Consider the following 17,664-nt stretch of genomic DNA (forward strand, 5'->3'; position numbering starts at 1 on the left):
AGCAAGAGGCTTCTTTATCTTTGTCAAGTTGAGAGTCTGTAAAAATTACTGAGAAATATCCAATGGCACATTTACCCTGTATTTATGAGTTTCAAAGTTTGACTGAATACTCCCACTGATAGGTGAGGGTCCTAATGTAAATTATCTAGTGCTTGATTGTATTTAATATTCATATTTAGAATGTTATGAGATCTATGCTTTTGTTTATGGTTTTAGCCATAACTTATATGAACATGATCATGAGAAAAAACAGACAAGCCCAAAAGAAGAGACATAGGCCGGGCGCGGTGGCTCACACCTGTAATCCCAGCACTTTGGGAGGCCGAGATGGGTGGATCACCTGACGTCAGGAGTTCGAGACCAGCCGGGCCAACATGGTGACACCCCATCTCTATTTAAAAAAAAAAAAAAGAAGAGACATATTCTAAAATGCTACCAAATATACTCTTTAGAAATATTAGGCCAAGGAGAATAAAGAAATGCTGAGGGGCCATTTCTAATTTAAGGATGCTTAAAAGAGATGACAACTAAATGCAACGCATGCTCTTTGATTGGATTCTGGAGCGGGGAAAACACTGTGAAGGATAATGTGGGAACCACAGGTTAAATTTCAGTGTGAACTGTGGATTCTATAGTATAATTGTATTAATGCTCAACAATACCCAAAGATTGGGTAGAACAGGTCTCAGGAGAGTCAAAAGATTGAAGAAAGAACAGAATGTTTTTGTGTTTATTACCGAGGCTAACATCAATAGCTATAACAAACCCAAAATTTCCAGGGGCTTACAAAATAATAGTTTATTTCTTGCTCAAGTAACAATACATGTAACCACTTCTGACTGATGGGCAGGCAGCTTTCTTCCCTATGGTGCTCAGGTACCCACCCTTTCCATCTGTGTCTCTGCTATGTCCTAACTTCTCACATGCCTTTATGCTCAACAGTGGGACTTGGGGAGAAGTGAGTGGTTGAGTTACAATTGCTTCTAAAGTCTTAGGCCTGACACACATGACTTCCATTCTCATTGCATTGCTAATCAGCACACAACAACATCTAGAGAGAAGTGAAGCTGAGAATGTAATTATTGGCTGGGAAACTGCCTCCTCTCTATAATAAAACTCTATGGAAGGCGGAGCAGAAAATTTTGGCAAATAAGGTAGCAGAGGAAAAAGATTTTCCTTGCCATAAAATTGCAAATAAATTTATAATAAAATAACTGCCATTTATTGCGCATGTACTATGTGTCAAATATAAAATTTTTACATGTAATTCACACAAAATTCCTGTGAAATAAGAATTATTGTCATAATTTTACAAATATGAACCTGAAGCTTTGTGATATGAAAGGCAATTATCCCAAAGGTACACAATAAGTTGAAAGGAATTTGAGGACTGTGATACTCCTACGTCCTGGTAAATTCATGAATTTAGGGTGGACAGTCTGTTATTCAAACCTTGGCTCTGACTTTTAAGTGCCATGACCTTTGGCAAGTTACTTCACCTTTTTAAGTTATAATTTTTCCATCTATAAATGCAAAAAATGCTGACCTCGCAGAGTTTTTATTTATTTTTAATGATAATACTTACTGAGTTCTGATCTTGGTATTTTGCTAAGTGCAAGTGATGCAAATATCAGGCAAACCCTCACTGAATCCCAGTACTGAATCCCAGTACTACTACTTATTCACCCAGGGATTCTTAATCCTTCTCACCAGCATTTTTTTTTCACCAGTCAAAATCAAATGATGGCTCTTGCTTAACTTATAAAGTAATTAGCTCGGTGAGTGTCACGTAAAAAACATTTAATAAGTGTTTGTATTAGTTTTCTAGTTCTGCTTTAACCAATTACTGTAGGTTTAGTGACTGAAAACAAAGTGAATTTATTATCTTACAGTTCCAGGGGTCAAAGGTCCAAAGTCGGTCTCACTGGACTAAGGTCAAAATATCAACAGCTGATTCCTTTTGGAGGTTTAGGGAAAATCTGTTTCCTTGCCTTTTCCAGGTTCTAAAAGCATCCTGCATTCCTTGGCTTGCAGTCCCTTCTCCCTTCTTCAAAGTCATCAGCACACATCTCTCATTTCTGGCCTCTGCTTCTGTTCTCTCATCTCTCTCTGACTATTACTTTCTTGCCTCCATCTTACAAGGAATACTGTGACTGCGTTAGGCCCATCCATAGAATGTAGGGTAACTTCCCTATTTCAGATTCTTTAATCACAAGTGCAAAGTCCCTTTTGTCATCTAAATTACATATTCAAAGGTTCTGGGCATTAGGTTGTAGATATCTTTGAGGTCCATTATTCAGTCTACCAAACTGTTAGCAGTAATATTTGTATAATCAGAAGTAATTAAAATTAAGTGAGAATAACACATACATGTGACAAGTACAACCTCTAGTACCAGTAAGAACTCGATGGGGCTTAGATTCTTCATCTCTTAAAAAAATATTTGATAACCTCTGATGCTCAAAGTGACCATCTTGGTTTCTCTAGATAAAACAAGAAGAATCAAAATAACTATCCAGCCACTTCAATTCAAGAGAATTATAAAAGCAAACAAATATAGCTGGTGTATCTGTGTTGGTATAAAAATTCTGAAGAAAATTGAGATTTTAAAAAATGCTGGTTGGTTATTTTTTGAGAAATCTGCATTTTTGCCTTAGTCTATTTTGTGGGGAAGAGCTTGCTCAAGTCTCCTTTCTGTTTTCTTGCAGAGTAGATAGGGCTCTTACCTGCATCATTTATTTCTGATGTGCAATGAACCTGCTTCAGGATATTAGAAGACCATGAGCCTTATAGGCCTTAAGCAGAGCTCACCCTTGCACTTCCAATGGGGGAAGTTATTAAAGACACACCAGGACTAGACATTTTAGAAACTTCCACGAACAGGGGAGGATCCATGCTTAACGAATAATAATTTTTAAAAAGCCAAATCGCTCAGCTGAACCTGGAGATGATCTGACTTTCAGTTACTTTAAGGTATATTTTATGACATTAGAAACACGAGAACATGTGTTATCTGGCCTGGGGGGAAAAGCAGCACCCCTAAATTCTAATAGTTTCTTTTACCAATCCAAAGGAAATCTCTTAAGACTTTAAAAGGTTGGGTTGACAACACTGAAAATATTTTTATTTTTCACACTCCTCTGCTTTTCTTGGTTCCATCTGGGACCAGAAGCCAGCACGTTGAAATACCAGGAGAAAGGCAGTCCTCAAACATTTCCAGCCTGACGAGAGGCAGGAAATAGCAGAAAGCTCAGAAGGGCAGATTTTCTTTTCTGGCTACAAGATTTCCAGACTCATTTAATATGTTAACAAGTTTGCATAGGTATTACTGGATGTGACTCAGGAATACCCGAGTTCTGAAACCTGCTAGGGTTTTCGTGTCTCAAAATGAATATTCATCTTTATTATCATTGTGTTATTAATGTTTAATGTCAATGCATTATATTCATTTATGTAACAACTTTTACGTGAGAATTCTGACATCTTCAGATAACATGACTGCGGCAATTACTTGCTCTCAAAAGGTCTCATTAAGAGATTACTGTTGAGATGGAAAGTTATGATTTTGCTTAAAAGGCAAACATGATGTTGGTTTCAGTTCACTGACAAACAGAGCTAAGTCTTTATTTAGTTATATGAATAAATGCAAGAAAAAGTAGGAGGAGTACTGATTGTTTTAAAAAAAACCAAAATGATTTAGCAAAGAATGTAAAAAATATCTCAATATTTTCCGCACATAAGTAAACTCACCAACTGCAAGCTCTCCAAATATGGCTCCAGCATGCTTTGGAGGAGCGAGAGCCAACTCTCATGAGTCAACAAAATAAAAATACCTTCAGGGAATGATTTAATAGCTATTTCCCATTCCTGGTTGTAATAGAATAGGCTTAATTTATTTATTTTTTTAATCTGCAAGACATTGTAAAACTGGGGCTCTGTTTGATGCTTGTACCTTTTCACATACTCACATTGAGAAACATGAGAGTCTCCAGGGAAGAGAATAATCTGCAGCAGCAGCTCTTGGTCATAAGGGATTTCAAGATCATAGAGATCAATAAGACTGAGCACTCCTACTTTTCCAAAATAGTCCCAGAAGCACAATGGATTTAATCCATACTAAGCATGCATTGATGTGAAATTTGTTTGCACTGGGGCTTTTTTTTTTTTTTTTTTTTGATCATTAATATGCTGAAAGCAGGACCTGTGTCTGCAACGTGTCCTACATAGCATCTCCAGTAGGTTCTAGTCACCACTCAGCATTTGTGGGCCAGCCAGTCCTAGGTACCAGAACTGGGGTCTGTTAAATTAGAACAATGGCTCCTTAGCTGTTTTTGATGAAATAAATGATTTACATGTTTCATCATCAAACATGTATTGACTTTTGACAATATGCCATGGACTCTACCACGCTTTAGATATTCAGTGATCTCTGTCTTACTGGAGCTTACCATATCCTGACAGAATACAGACAATAAGTGGGTTAATGGACAAACGTGAAATCACAAATTAATAGAAATGTTGAAAAATAAAAGAATAGAATGCGAAGTGAGAGAGGAAGAGTAAGGAAAATACAGTTGCTTTTCAATGTGCAATCTGAATCTACTCAAAGAACAGAGGACCAGCATTCCAAGGAAGCATGTGCCTTAGCCCCACCCCAGGCTAGCAGGAAAACCAGCCACAGCCCATAAAATACCTAAGGAAAAATGTGTTAGCCCTAGGTCTTTTATTGCAATCTATCCATCCGACAAAGGGTTAATATCCAGAATCTAAAAGGAACTTAACCAAATTTACAAGAAAAAAACAACCCCATCAAAAAGTAGGCAAAGGATATGAACAGACACTTTTCAAAAGAAGATATTTATGTGGACAACAAACATATGAAGAAAAGCCCATCATCATGGGCCATTAGAGAAAAGTAAATCAAAACCACAATGAGATATCATCTCATGCCAGTTACAATGCGATTAAAAAGTGAGGAAACAATAGATGCTGGAAAGGAGGTGGAGAAGAACATTTTACACTGTTGGTGGGAATGTAAATTAGTTCAACCATTATGGAAGACAGTGTGGCAATTCATCAAGGATCTAGAACCAGAAATACTATTTGACCCAGCAATCCCACTACTGGGTATATACCCAAAGGATTATAAATCATTGTAAAGACACATGCACATATATTGTTATTGCAGCACTATTCATAATAGCAAAGACTTGAAACCAACCCACATGCGCGTCAAAGATAGACTAGATAAAGAAAATGTGGCACATATACGCCATGGAAAACTATGCAGCCATAAAAAAGGATGAGTTCATGTCTTTTACAGGGGACATGGATGAAGCTGAAAACCATCATTCTCAGCAAACTAACATAGGAACAGAAAACCAAGCACTGCATGTCCTCACTCATAAGTGGGAGTTGAACAATGAGAACACATGGACACAGGGAGGGGAACAGCCAGGGCCTCTCAGGGCTTGGGGGGCTACAGAAGGGAGAACATTAGAAGAAATACCTAATGTAGATGACAGGTTGATGTGTACAGCAAACCACCACGGCATGTTTATACCTATGTAGCAAACCTGCACGTTCTGCACATATATCCCAGAACTTAAAGTATTATAATAATAAATAATTAATAAATATGTGTTCCCCGTCTTCTGACCTGAACCTCTTTGGTTTCTCCAAGGATAACTGTGGGGGCTCTTACCTCAGCCTTGCTATGACTCATTCTCTTCCTCATCTCTCCCGCCAGCACCCCGGCCTTGGGGAAAAGTCAAGCTAAGTGCTCTAGCTAGCACTAGATACCTTCCCCACTATCCCAGCCATATGGCCTCCCAAGTCCATGCTTGTGGGGTGCTAAGTGCTCTAGCTAGCACTAGATACCTTCCCCACTATCCCAGCCGTATGGCCTCCCACGTCCATGCTTGTGGGGTGCTATGTTTTCTCACCATTTCTAAGTTTCCTCATAATTTAAAAATATGTGCCCTTTTCCTAAAATGCCATGACAAAAATTAACAAGTCTGGATGCAAGTTGTAGGAATCATGATGTTCTCATGCCCAGCACCCACTTGTTCACCCGAAGTACGTGTTCTCAATTCATTTATCTTCTCATTGAAATTGCTTTGGTAACCAGGATGAAAACAAGGCCAAACTCAGCCAGGACAGTGGTGACGGAATTGACGACGGAGGCTCCAGGAACAATAGGACTATGCCCCAAAGCTGTGAGTATATGGAGCTCACAGATAAGACAAACAGAACATAAGATACAATTGTGATAAGGATGAGCTTGTGTATTCAGTCAAATGAGGGAATGAAATTAGGTTTTTGAACATCTAGCTCTCTTGCCAATGCATTATTCTTTGTAAACTTGCTTCAGTTACCTAGGCTAGGATTTCTAGGATAGCAGCGGTGAAAAGAAACACTTACATAAAACAGTTATGGGAAAACACTTCATATGACTCTGCAATTTAAATTTTAATAATATTACAGCAATAATTAAAATAAACTTCAGTGATCAACTTTGAATTTTTACTTGCCATCTTAATTTTAGGGCCAAATTTTACTTGTAAGGCAATTAATTGAATTAGGATTAATACACAATATTAGGGAGCCACCCGCCTTGTTTAGACAGGGGAAATAAGCAGTTACAACTTAATCATAATGCATCTCTAAAAAGTTGGCACCAAAGAAGGAGGGAGAAAAATCTTTAAGAAATCAGTCTTGTTCAGTCTTCTGATCTCAGTTAAGTTCTTGTTTCACTGAGCACACCCCAAAAGTACTAACATGTTTCTGAAAAGAAGGTAGCCAAGCTGGTTAGTGACTTCACCCATCCATGAGAGCTGGCTGAATTCTTTCTTTTGTATATAGTTCATTTGCAAAAAATATTAATAGCTATGCTTTCTAAGGCTTACAATTAACCAGCTGTTTCTGCCTTTATTTAGAATTCTCGTAAATATTTATATCCTTTAATATCTCAGTTTTAGATCCTGAATGTTTGATATGAGGGCCTTATCAGTACAAAAGATTTGTATTTTTTAGATGGTTGTTCATTTTCTAATATGGGAGAAGGATACACAGTCTTATTCTTCATAGGCACCATTCCCAGAATCCCCTGAAAGAAGAGTTTAATCTGATGGTCTTCTAGTTCCATTACTTTTATTTTGTTTGTTTTGCTATTGAAGGTTTTTGTATTTAGCTTTGTTCTGTGGGCAGGTAGTTATTAAGGCTGTGTCAATAAAGGCAAAACATTCACACTTTATTTAACTAGTGTGTCCACTCAAAACTAGAGATACCAAAATAAATAATGCACCGACCTTGCCCTTAATACACTTATGACTAGCGAGAAGGGAGGCAAGGAAACAGATTCCGTGAGTGAAATGGAGGGTAACAGAGAAAGTTTCCCTGACTGCATGGTCATTGGCCAGAGTTCCAGTGGATGAATAGGGATTTAACAAGCAGAACCAAAAAAGAGAGAAGGTCTTTCCATGGGGAAGAAATAGCATCATAAAGGCATGGAGGAATAAAAGAATGCCACGTGTTCAAGCAAATGAAAGAGCAGAGTGGAAATGAAGGATAAAGACCATGTGGGAAATAGCTTGAGATAAGTGGGCAGGTTATGGTATTTGCATGACTGGGCTAAGAAGCTTGGGTATTTCTTTGAAGCCATTGGAGAGCCATAGAAGGACTTCAGGTGGAAGCACAATACGGTCAGATTTCTAAGTTAGAAAGATGTTCCTGGCCGGGCGCGGTGGCTCAAGTCTGTAATCCCAGCACTTTGGGAGGCTGAGGCGGGTGGATCACAAGGTCAAGAGATCGAGACCATCCTGGTCAACATGTTGAAACCCCGTCTCTACTCAAAATACAAAAAATTAGCTGGGCGTGGTGGTGCGTGCCTGTAATCCCAGCTACTCAGGAGGCTGAGGCAGGAGAATGGCCTGAACCCAGGAGGCTGAGGTTGCGGCGAGCCGAGATCACGCCATTGCACTCCAGCCTGGGTAACAAGAGCGAAACTCCGTCTCAAAAAAAAAAAAAAAAATAAGAGAGAGAGAGAGAGAGAGAGAGAGAGAGATGCTCCTGGTGGCAACATGGAGGAGGAATTAGAGCAGGTCAATTAGACACTTAGAGCAGGTCAATTAGACACCGACATTTTTCAGGCACATATTGAGCTAGGCTGGAGGGAAGTGTTTCAGGCTGGAGCCAAGGCTGGGACATGGGAACAGAGAGAAGTGCTATGGAATCTGTGGGGTCTGGTGACTGGCTGGATGTGGAATAGAGGGAGTCAGAGGAACCCAGGGTACCTCCCAGAAGCTGGAGAGTCACCTTGGATATAGGAGGACATGGAGCAATTTGTTGGGGGTGCAGTCTGTGTTATGGCCAAAGGTAATTAGAGGAAAATGCCCAAACTCCTCCTCGCCAGTATACAGCAATCACCAGCAGGCAGTGTGGGCGGCTGTGGAACTGGCACTTGCCTTGGCGGGTTTTGTGTGTGCAGGGTAAGGATTGAGAACGCAGACTCAGGACACAGATGGGTAAGGATTGAGAACGCAGACTCAGGATCCAGATTGCCTGAATTCACATTCTACCTTTGCCACTTACTGACTATATGACTTGGGCAAGTTACTTAATTCATCCACATCTCAGTTTCCTCCTACATGAACTGAGATAATAATGGCACCAACTTCATAACATGGTGGCCAGGATTGAAAACTTAAGTGTTTCACTTAGATGAGTGGCAATAAGAAAGTTTTCATTGAACATTATTATTGTTATCCCATGTATTAATTCATTTAAACCTCAAAACAATCTGTAGGCATAGGTACTGTTATCTCTGTTTTTCAAAGAAGGAACTTAGGGGCACAGAGAAATGGTAGGACTAGGAAATCAAGCCGAGCAGCCAGACTCAGGGGCTTTGCTGTTAACTTCTTCACTGTCATTCTTTGTATAGTATTTTGGGAGTCAAGCTCAAGGACATGCAGTAACTACAAGGTAAAGGCAGAGAGAGGTTCAAGGGGTAGGGGAAGGAGGAAGAGGCATGAGTGGTGGGGGAAGGAGAGAGAGGCAGGGAGAGGCATGAGTGGTGGGGGAAGGAGAGAGAGGCAGGGAGAGGCATGAGTGGTAGGGGAAGGAGGGGGAGCCAGGAAGAGGCATGAGTGGTGGGGGAAGGAGAGAGAGGCAGGGAGAGGCATGAGTGGTGGGGGAAGGAGAGAGAGGCAGGGAGAGGCATGAGTGGTGGGGGAAGGAGGGGGAGGCAGGAAGAGGCATGAATAGTGGGGGAAGGAGGGAGAGGCAGGGAGAAGTATGAGTGGTGGGGGAAGGAGGGAGAGGCAGGGAGAAGTATGAGTGGTGGGGGAAGGAGGGACATGCAGGGAGAAGTATGAGTGATGGGGGAAGGAGGGAGAGGCATGAGTGGTGGGGGAAGGAGGACCCAGTACTTGGCATTCTAATCGCAGCAATAACTGAGTTTGACACTCTGCTGGAAGTGCTGCCACCATAATCAGCATGTCACCTTACTGATTTCATGACAAGCACTCATTCTCTCTTAGGAGGGAGACAAACATCTCCAGTCTCCTATCTGCGACCATTCAGCTCATTCCTACTTCCCACACCTTGTTCCACCACTGCCTAGACAGAAGAAACGCCCATCAGACCACCGCTATCAATTAGCTTAATTTGTCCCACTTTCAGTGCTATTTTCTCTGTCTACATAAGTAAGATCCTTTGCTAAATTTGGAGTTTTCAAACTATTTTTATGGAAAGAGGAAGTTTAGTGTAATAGTTAAAAATTTTTAGCTTGGGTATCAGAAAGATCTGTTTGGCTTTGCTAACTACTAGTCAAATTTTGCAAATAAGTGTCAGACACTCAGTTAAACTTGATTTTTTCAAATAAACAATGGATACTTTTTTTTTTAGTGGATCAGTATACAGTCGGCCCACATCCTTAGAATCAGCCACAGATTGAAAACATTAGGGAAAAAATTAAAAATACAACAACAAAAAAGATAAAAATACAGTGTAGCAACTATTTACACTGTATTTTCATCAGATTTGGTATTCTAGGTAACCTAGAGATGACTTAAAGTATACAGGAGGATGTGCGTAGGTTATATGCAAATACTATGCCCTTTTAATTTAGAGACCTGAGCATCCCTGGATTTTGATATCTGCAGGGCTCCTGGAGCCAATCCCCACAGATACGATGAGATGACTGTATTTATACAGTCATATTTATTTCTGGGACATACTTTCCTAAAAAAATGATCCATTATTTATCTGGAATTCAAATTTAACTGGGCATTTTGCAACTTAATCTGGCAACCCTACAAGGAGTTTAATTTTTTGGTGCCTCCATTTTCTCACCTATAACATAAGGCTAGGAAAAGATAATAGTAGTGACCATGATTGCGATTTGCTTGAAAATTAAATGAGATAATATGTTATGTAATAGGAAATGCTCAACATGTATTCATTGTTGTTATTTTCATACTGTACAGAGATTATAATAAGCTGGTAAAGTATGAGGTAATCTCCCAGCACTGATTCTTTCAAGAACATTTTTAAAAGCTTTACAATTGGAAATGAGGTACATCTGTCCAATATATCTTCATGCATCTGAGAAATAGAAATATAAATACAACTTGATTTTTCTGTCTTTTATTCTTCAGGAGAAACTGGGTAAATAGCTCTTATTTCCCAACATAATTTTCATATTTTCTCCTAACTCTTTTGCCATAAGCTACCTGCCAAGCTAACTTTATAAAGAAGAAGAGGTTCCAGGCACTGAGGCCTTTATCATTAAAGATAAAGTGGAAGCAACATGAGGTAGTGCTCATTAATCTTCCCTTGTTTTCTTGGGAGAAATTTGGCAAAAACAGATTCTACAAACTCAGCCAGTCATCTTTGAAGGCTATTTGCCCTGGGCCAATTATATATTACATGATAAGTAAACCCAATAATTAACAAATGAATTGGTTTCTTCGGGAAACTATCAGAAGTGTCAGGGATTGAAGGATACTTCGATTGCCTCTATGAGTCTTGCTGAAGAAACATCTGGTTGTTTTTTCTTCAATCAACATGCACCCTGTAGGGTCCCAAATTCAAAAATGATTACATTTCATGTCATTTATGTGCCTTACGGTTTGACAAATTTAGCTTGTAAGAATAAGTGACTCCGTGTTCAATTTACGTTGATCCCATTTTCACCCAAACCTCCAAAGGGAGAGAACCATTATAGATTGATAAAAGCTGCTGATTGATCTATTGATTTCCAGACCTTAAATCTCCTAGGGAAGTCTTTGTAAAGTTCGTGTTCATAAAATTCTTGTTCTGCCACAAAAGCTCCCAGTGGATTGTGTTTCTCAACTACAAGGAAAATCATCAGGGACAAACCCAGAAAATGTTTCTTTAGTATACACTAGGCAGGAGGGCCTTCCAAATTCAGTCTCAATCTGGTTTCTTCAAAGGTTTATTTTTATTTCATTTTTGAAAACTTTTAATTTGAAGAGGGGGGAAAAAGCCCTTTAAAGCATAACAACCCGCAGTGATGTAAGTGCCTTTCTGTCTCATATATAATCATGTCTGTTTGGACGTGCTGGGTGTCATGTCCAGGGCTATGGTGCCACATTGAGAACAATATTGAACTAAATAGTTTTGACAGAACAGCCAGACCTTTTCTTGGGGCTCCTGCTATATTGCATATCTGCTTCTTTGTACACAACGGGGTGGGCGAGTGATGGAAAGCAGAGAGTTCAATTGTGGTTAGAGTCTGCAAAAGAACCGTCAATGGAAACTCTTTACTGATTTGCACTATTGCCTGAGAGACAGAGTACAGATGACTATATTTTCCAGGTTATCAGCCATAGGAAAAAGCAAAACCAGTTTTCTAAAATGTGTACTCTGCTACAATAAATGTTGTGAGTTCTATGCATGCAGATAAACGTCAGTGTACTTGGGTAGGCTGAAAGAACTCTGTTAACCTCAGGTCTTCTTTTCACATTGCTTTATGGAGAGTAGTTTATGGGTATTGGGTTGTGTGAGTGAACTCAAGGTGCATTTGTCTCCTAGGCAGGGAGTTGTGCATATTTATTGACAAGGAGTTTGTCTTTCTGATTGTGTGATTTACTGAGATAATTTATTGAGATTTTAACTCAACAATATTAAGTGTTAGTGCCACCCTCCCAGACCCCTGCTTCCATCCCAGAGGGTGGCTCAGCTTGTAGCTCTGCATGTCCCACCATAGACATGAGAGGCTTTCTTTTCAGAGGTGAATTGACCAAAGTAACGGACGGACTCAGAGAAAGAAAAGGTAGAATCTACCAAAACTGGCTGTTATTTTCCAGAAGGGAAAAAAAAAAAAGAGGATGCGTTCCAGGGTCTTCAGGAGTGATGGAAAGGTCTGTATCAGGGCTCCCAGGCAGAACTGAGGTAGATACACATCTAAAGGTTTGGAGGGTGGATGCTGATGGGACCTTTCTCTAAGAACATTGTTCTTTGAGCTTCAGGGAAGGATCACAGTGCCTGTGCTTGGCACAAAAGAAATGGGAATTAAGAACTACTATCGCCTATATATATCTAGTCTCCAAGGCTTTGTCTGGCTTCTCTGGTCTGGGTTGTTATTGCTCCTTCTATGTAACCTGTGCTCCTTTCTGCCTTTGGAATTTGGAAGCACATTCTCTTTTAGGCAGCCTTTTCAGCTTCTGTCAGTTCACTCTTTCAGGAACAACCAGGTACTGTACAAATTTCTCAAGCAAGGAAACTGGTCCTTCACTATTTATGTGCCTTTTAAAAACTGAAATAGGGTTTTAACAATTATTACTCATCTTTTATCTCTATTTAAATAGAATGTTTGACATAGATGGACCGCCAAGCTTACTTTGTATTGACCATATAAGTTCACACGATGACCACATGGGCTTACTGAATTACTACAATGGGCTGAAGACTGAATCCCAGTCCACTGATAGTAACATTTATCTTTCTCCAAGGGTTATTTTGATTTTGTCACCTTTCTCAGAACTCATTGTCACTAGAATAGTTGGAATCTCTTTATTCTGCATTTCAGGTCTTCCTAACATATTTAGTGGCTAAAAACTTTTACATTAGAGGTTGCAAATTGGCAGTTCATGGCTAAATTCAGTCAGTAGATATATTTTATTTGACATGGTTGTTATTCAAATTTGAATAGCATTTAAATTTTTTCAAGCCAGAAGTTTTTTAATAAAAATCTTGATTTTTTTTTGGAAAAAAAAATCAGATAATCTGTCATTCAGTGCACATGCCCACTGTATCCATCTTCCGGAGCTAGATGATGATGTGGCCTGAGCTAAACTTACTACACATCTTTCCACTCCCCCGTTTCCCTACCCAGGTCTACTTCTCTTCTTAGCATTTGTTGCATGGCCCTTGTAGGCATACCAGTTTACAATCTCCTTAAACAAAACCAAAACAAATGGGTAAATTGGAATCAGGAGTAAAGTTCAAGGGCAGCGAAAAGTCAAACTTTCACGCAAAGACCATGACAAGTCTAGATACCAGTTGGAGCTAGAAAACATAGGTCATGGCTTGGCGCGGTGGCTCACGCCTATAATCCTAGCACTTTGGGAGGCTGAGGCGGGTGGATCACAAGGTCAGGAGTTCAAGACCTGCCTGGCCAATATGGTAAAACCACATCTCTACTAAAAATACAAAAATTAGCCAAGCATGGTGGCGGGCTCCTGTAGTGCCAGCTACTCTGGAGGCTGAGGCAGGAGAATTGCCTGAACCCAGGAGGCGGAGCTTGCAGTGAGCCCATATCTTGCTACTGCACTCCAGCCTCGACAACAGAGTGCGACTCTGTCTCAAAAAAAAAAAATAGTAATAATAATCTAAGCAGAAGGAAATGTAGCAAGGGATAAATATACTAGCCTATTGCTAGGGTAACAAATTGCCCTAACATGTAGTGATTAAAACTGACAACTATCAGTTTCTATCTCCCAGTTTCTATGGGTCAAGAATATGAGTGGCTTGGCTGCTCACTTCTGGCTTCAGGTGTCTCCTGAGGTCACAGTCAGACATTAGCAGAAAATGGGGCCCACTCACAAGGTCTAGAGCACAAGGAAGTTTGATTCCCTGAGCTGAGACAGCCAGGGCTGATGGAACGTGGATCTCTACCTCTATGCCATCTCTCCACATGGTCTTCCCAGCAGGGCCATCAGGGCTCCTAAGCCTCATGTCCCAAGGGAGAGACACAGATGGAAGAAGTTACTGTTGCCCTATGTTATGGGTAGGACATAAGCCCCCACTCAGATTTGGAGGGAACATGGCCCTGGCCTCTTGGTGGGAGGGGCAGCAGTCACATTGTAAATAGAGCCTGTGGAATGAGAGTTGTATGCTGGCGTGTCCATCTTCGGAAAATGTTGTTTGCCACAAAGAGAAATGAGAAATAAGTTCAGGAACTAAGAAATTCTGAATGATATAAAAGCAAATCAACATGTAGGTCTCCTGAGAACAAGAATAGAAGATAATGTCTGAAAACAGGAATATCTGCTTGCACGTGTTGGTTTTGCTTTTCTCCACTTGACTGTAGCCCAAAGGTTAACTTGGGCATATCCAGGCCGCTTAGCAGCACCAGGTTCTGAAACGTTCACATGCCCACCCTAGAGGGGATCATTTACTATTACCCAGTTCTCCACTTCAACTAAACAAGTGGCCTTACTGTCTCCTGTGCCCAGCTGGTCTCGAAGGCTCTGCCTGGGTCCGATCCTCTGATCTGATTTGTTCTTGCTCCTTTTATTCCATCTGTACTCCTTCCTGCCTTCAGACTTCAGGACCACATCCTCCTTAGGCAGCCTTTTCAGCTTTTGTTGGAATGCTCCTTTAGGGACCCCCACATACTGTACAGACTTCTTAAGCATGCTAACAGGACTTTTACTATTTATATGCCATTTTTACACTGTGAAAAGGTTTTAACAGTTATTATTCCTCTTTCTTCTCCATTTAAACAGAATTTCCAACATAGAAGGAATCTCTTTTCTCCTTTCGAGTGGGGAAACAGAAGCCAAGCTAGTTAAGGAGCCTGTCCAGTCTTCCGTAGCTAGAAGCTGCAGGAGAAGGTCACTGCCTGCACCTCCAGACTTGTGGTTTGGAGCTCTTTCTGCTGGCCAGGGGTCAACATGGGTGAGCAGCTCACAGGCCTATACAAGGCCGGTCAATAAACAAGGGGCACTGTGGTTTTGGCTGGCACACAGTGTTTTGTTTTGTTTTCAAGCCTTGAAGTAGGGCACACTTGACAGTTATCTGCAGACTCCACTAATTTCTTTTCTTTTCTTTTCTTTTTGGTTTTTGAGATGGAGTTTCGCTCTTGTGACCCAGGCTGGAGTGCAATGGCGCGATCTCGGCTCACCGCAACCTCCGCCTCCTGGGTTCAGGCAATTCTCCTGCCTCAGCCTCCTGAGTAGCTGGGATTACAGGCACGCGCCACCATGCCCAGCTAATTTTTTGTATTTTTAATAGAGACAAAGTTTCACCATGTTGACCAGGATGGTCTCGATCTCTTGACCTCGTGATCCACCCGCCTTGGCCTCCCAAAGTGCTGGGATTACAGGCGTGAGCCACCGCGCCCAGCCCAACTCCACTGATATCTGCCACCAAATCCCTTCTCACATTTCACTACCTCTGTGGCCTCTGGAGGCATTTGAAGATACCCCCTCCCCATCTCCTCTCCATCGTCCTACAGGGAAGAATTTTACTTAAGAAATAGATTTTACTTAGAAATAGATGGTCTTGTTGATCCTCTGCATGCTGGACAATTTATACAACTAACTCACTTCATATTCACAACATCTCTATTGTTATCCCCATTCTACAGATGAGTAAACTGAGACACAGAGAGGGTAATTTGTCTGCATTCTAATGTGTACTAAAGACTGACAGCTGGAATTTGAATCCAAGCACCTTGACAAGAGCTCATAATCTCAACCACTCTGATGAAGAAAGTCTAGATAGACAATATGCAATAATGATAAATTTGGATGGATCTCATTTGCTAGAGTGGTCATTCTATTTTTAAATTTATAAAAGCTATCTCTAGGTTTATATTCAAAGGAGCAGGATGATAGAGTGATAGAGCATTCATGTCCTAATGTAGCTCACCTTCAAAATGAAAGTGTCTGTGAGTCATGAAAGGTGAATTTCACCACTTCAAAAATGCCAGCCATCTGGGTTTGATATTTCATGCTAAAACTCAAAACTTTAAGCACTTTTAACCAAATCACCATCTTAATCTTTATTTTAGTCTCCAAATGTTTTTGTGGCGAGTGTAAAGATGAATGGAATTCAAAAGTGGCCATTAAGATTACTCCCGCATGATGGAAACTAGAGCCTACTATATAAATCTAAACCCCTCCATAAATTTAAGCAAAGATTTACTGTTCAAAAATAAAAATATAAATCATTCGCATTTTCTAAATCATTGCTGATGATGATCATATCCAGCATGGTGAGAGATCACTATATTATTCTGGATGTAGTACTATGTTTAAATTTACCAAGGAGTCTCAACTGCCCACGGGATTTACTACTTCGTGTACTTGCCAAGATAGAAGGTATTTCTGCATAATTCCTGCAGCTGAACATTATTGATGCTCTAAATTCATGGAACATTTAATATGTGTAGCAAGTCCAGCAGGATCAGTTATTGAAATGAATTATAATTTTTATACCAAACCATTGAAGGCACAATTAGAAAATTGATCACTTTTGAGGAAACTGTCTCCTTAATCTTTCTTATTTACAGTACAGGATTCAGCAGCAGGAGCAACTACAGTAGGGCCAGATTGTGGTGGGTCTTGAAAACCAGACTAAAGCATTTGAACCCTTAGCGATAACAGAGGGTCATTTAAGGTGTTTTGAACAAAGTGAGTGACGTGATCAAAAAATGTTTGGGGAAGGTTAATCTGGCAGTGATGCATAGAATGGTCTCCATCATGCGGTGAAAAGAAAATGGACATGTGGACAGAAAACTGTGAATTAACCCATGTCAGGGTCTGAAGAACATACCGAGTTGAGCAGTTACCAATCCAGACTGGCTTCAGGCGCATTATCTTGAATGCTCTGATCACCTTTGAGTCATAAGCTTTGGAACTCCAGGCCATTACTGACAGAATCTGTAGACTTATTTGGAGGCCTGGGGAGAAAGAAGGGGAAGGAATCCATGATATGGTCAGAGTCAGAGGAACTGGCATGGAGGAGGACTAGTGAGGCACGGTAAGACTGACTTCATTGGTGACATTTTTTTCTGTATCCTTGGACTATTCTAACTTCCTGTTTCCCTGAGTCGCTCTAATTTTTTCTAGTTTCAACCTTTTTTCTGTACCCTCTGCAGCAGATTCCCAGCCCTCTAGGAAGTTATGATAGCTTTATACACTGGTACAGCCTGGGCAGGTGTCTGCTCTACCTAGAGCTGAATGTGTGGCAGGCATTTCTCAAAAACAAGCCACTACTTATACCTCAAGACGTAAGATTAGCCATCTTCTGCAGTTCCACAATGCACGATAGTGGACAAATCACTTATCCAAAACATTTTCCTAGTCAGTTTGGCTAGTAATGTTCCATTACTATTTCCTTTAATATTAATTATTACTATTCTTAGTATTTGTTTGGGTAATAGTGCTCTATTTTTTCAGAAAATTCCAT

The 17,664-nt window shown here is 40.4% G+C and overlaps 1 protein-coding gene across 1 annotated transcript in view; it reads right to left on the reverse strand.

The window, feature by feature from the left end:
* Window positions 1–17,664, reverse strand: part of LOC128928709 (uncharacterized) — a 240,076-nt gene that overhangs the window by 69,745 nt on the left and 152,667 nt on the right. The window contains exon 3 of the mRNA XM_078338156.1: window positions 17,029–17,155. Within this exon, the coding sequence (XP_078194282.1) occupies window positions 17,029–17,155 (127 nt within the window). The remainder of the gene's footprint in view (window positions 1–17,028; window positions 17,156–17,664) is intronic.

Source organism: Callithrix jacchus, chromosome 9 (genome assembly GCF_049354715.1).
Source record: "Callithrix jacchus isolate 240 chromosome 9, calJac240_pri, whole genome shotgun sequence".
NCBI classification, from domain to species: domain Eukaryota; kingdom Metazoa; phylum Chordata; class Mammalia; order Primates; family Cebidae; genus Callithrix; species Callithrix jacchus.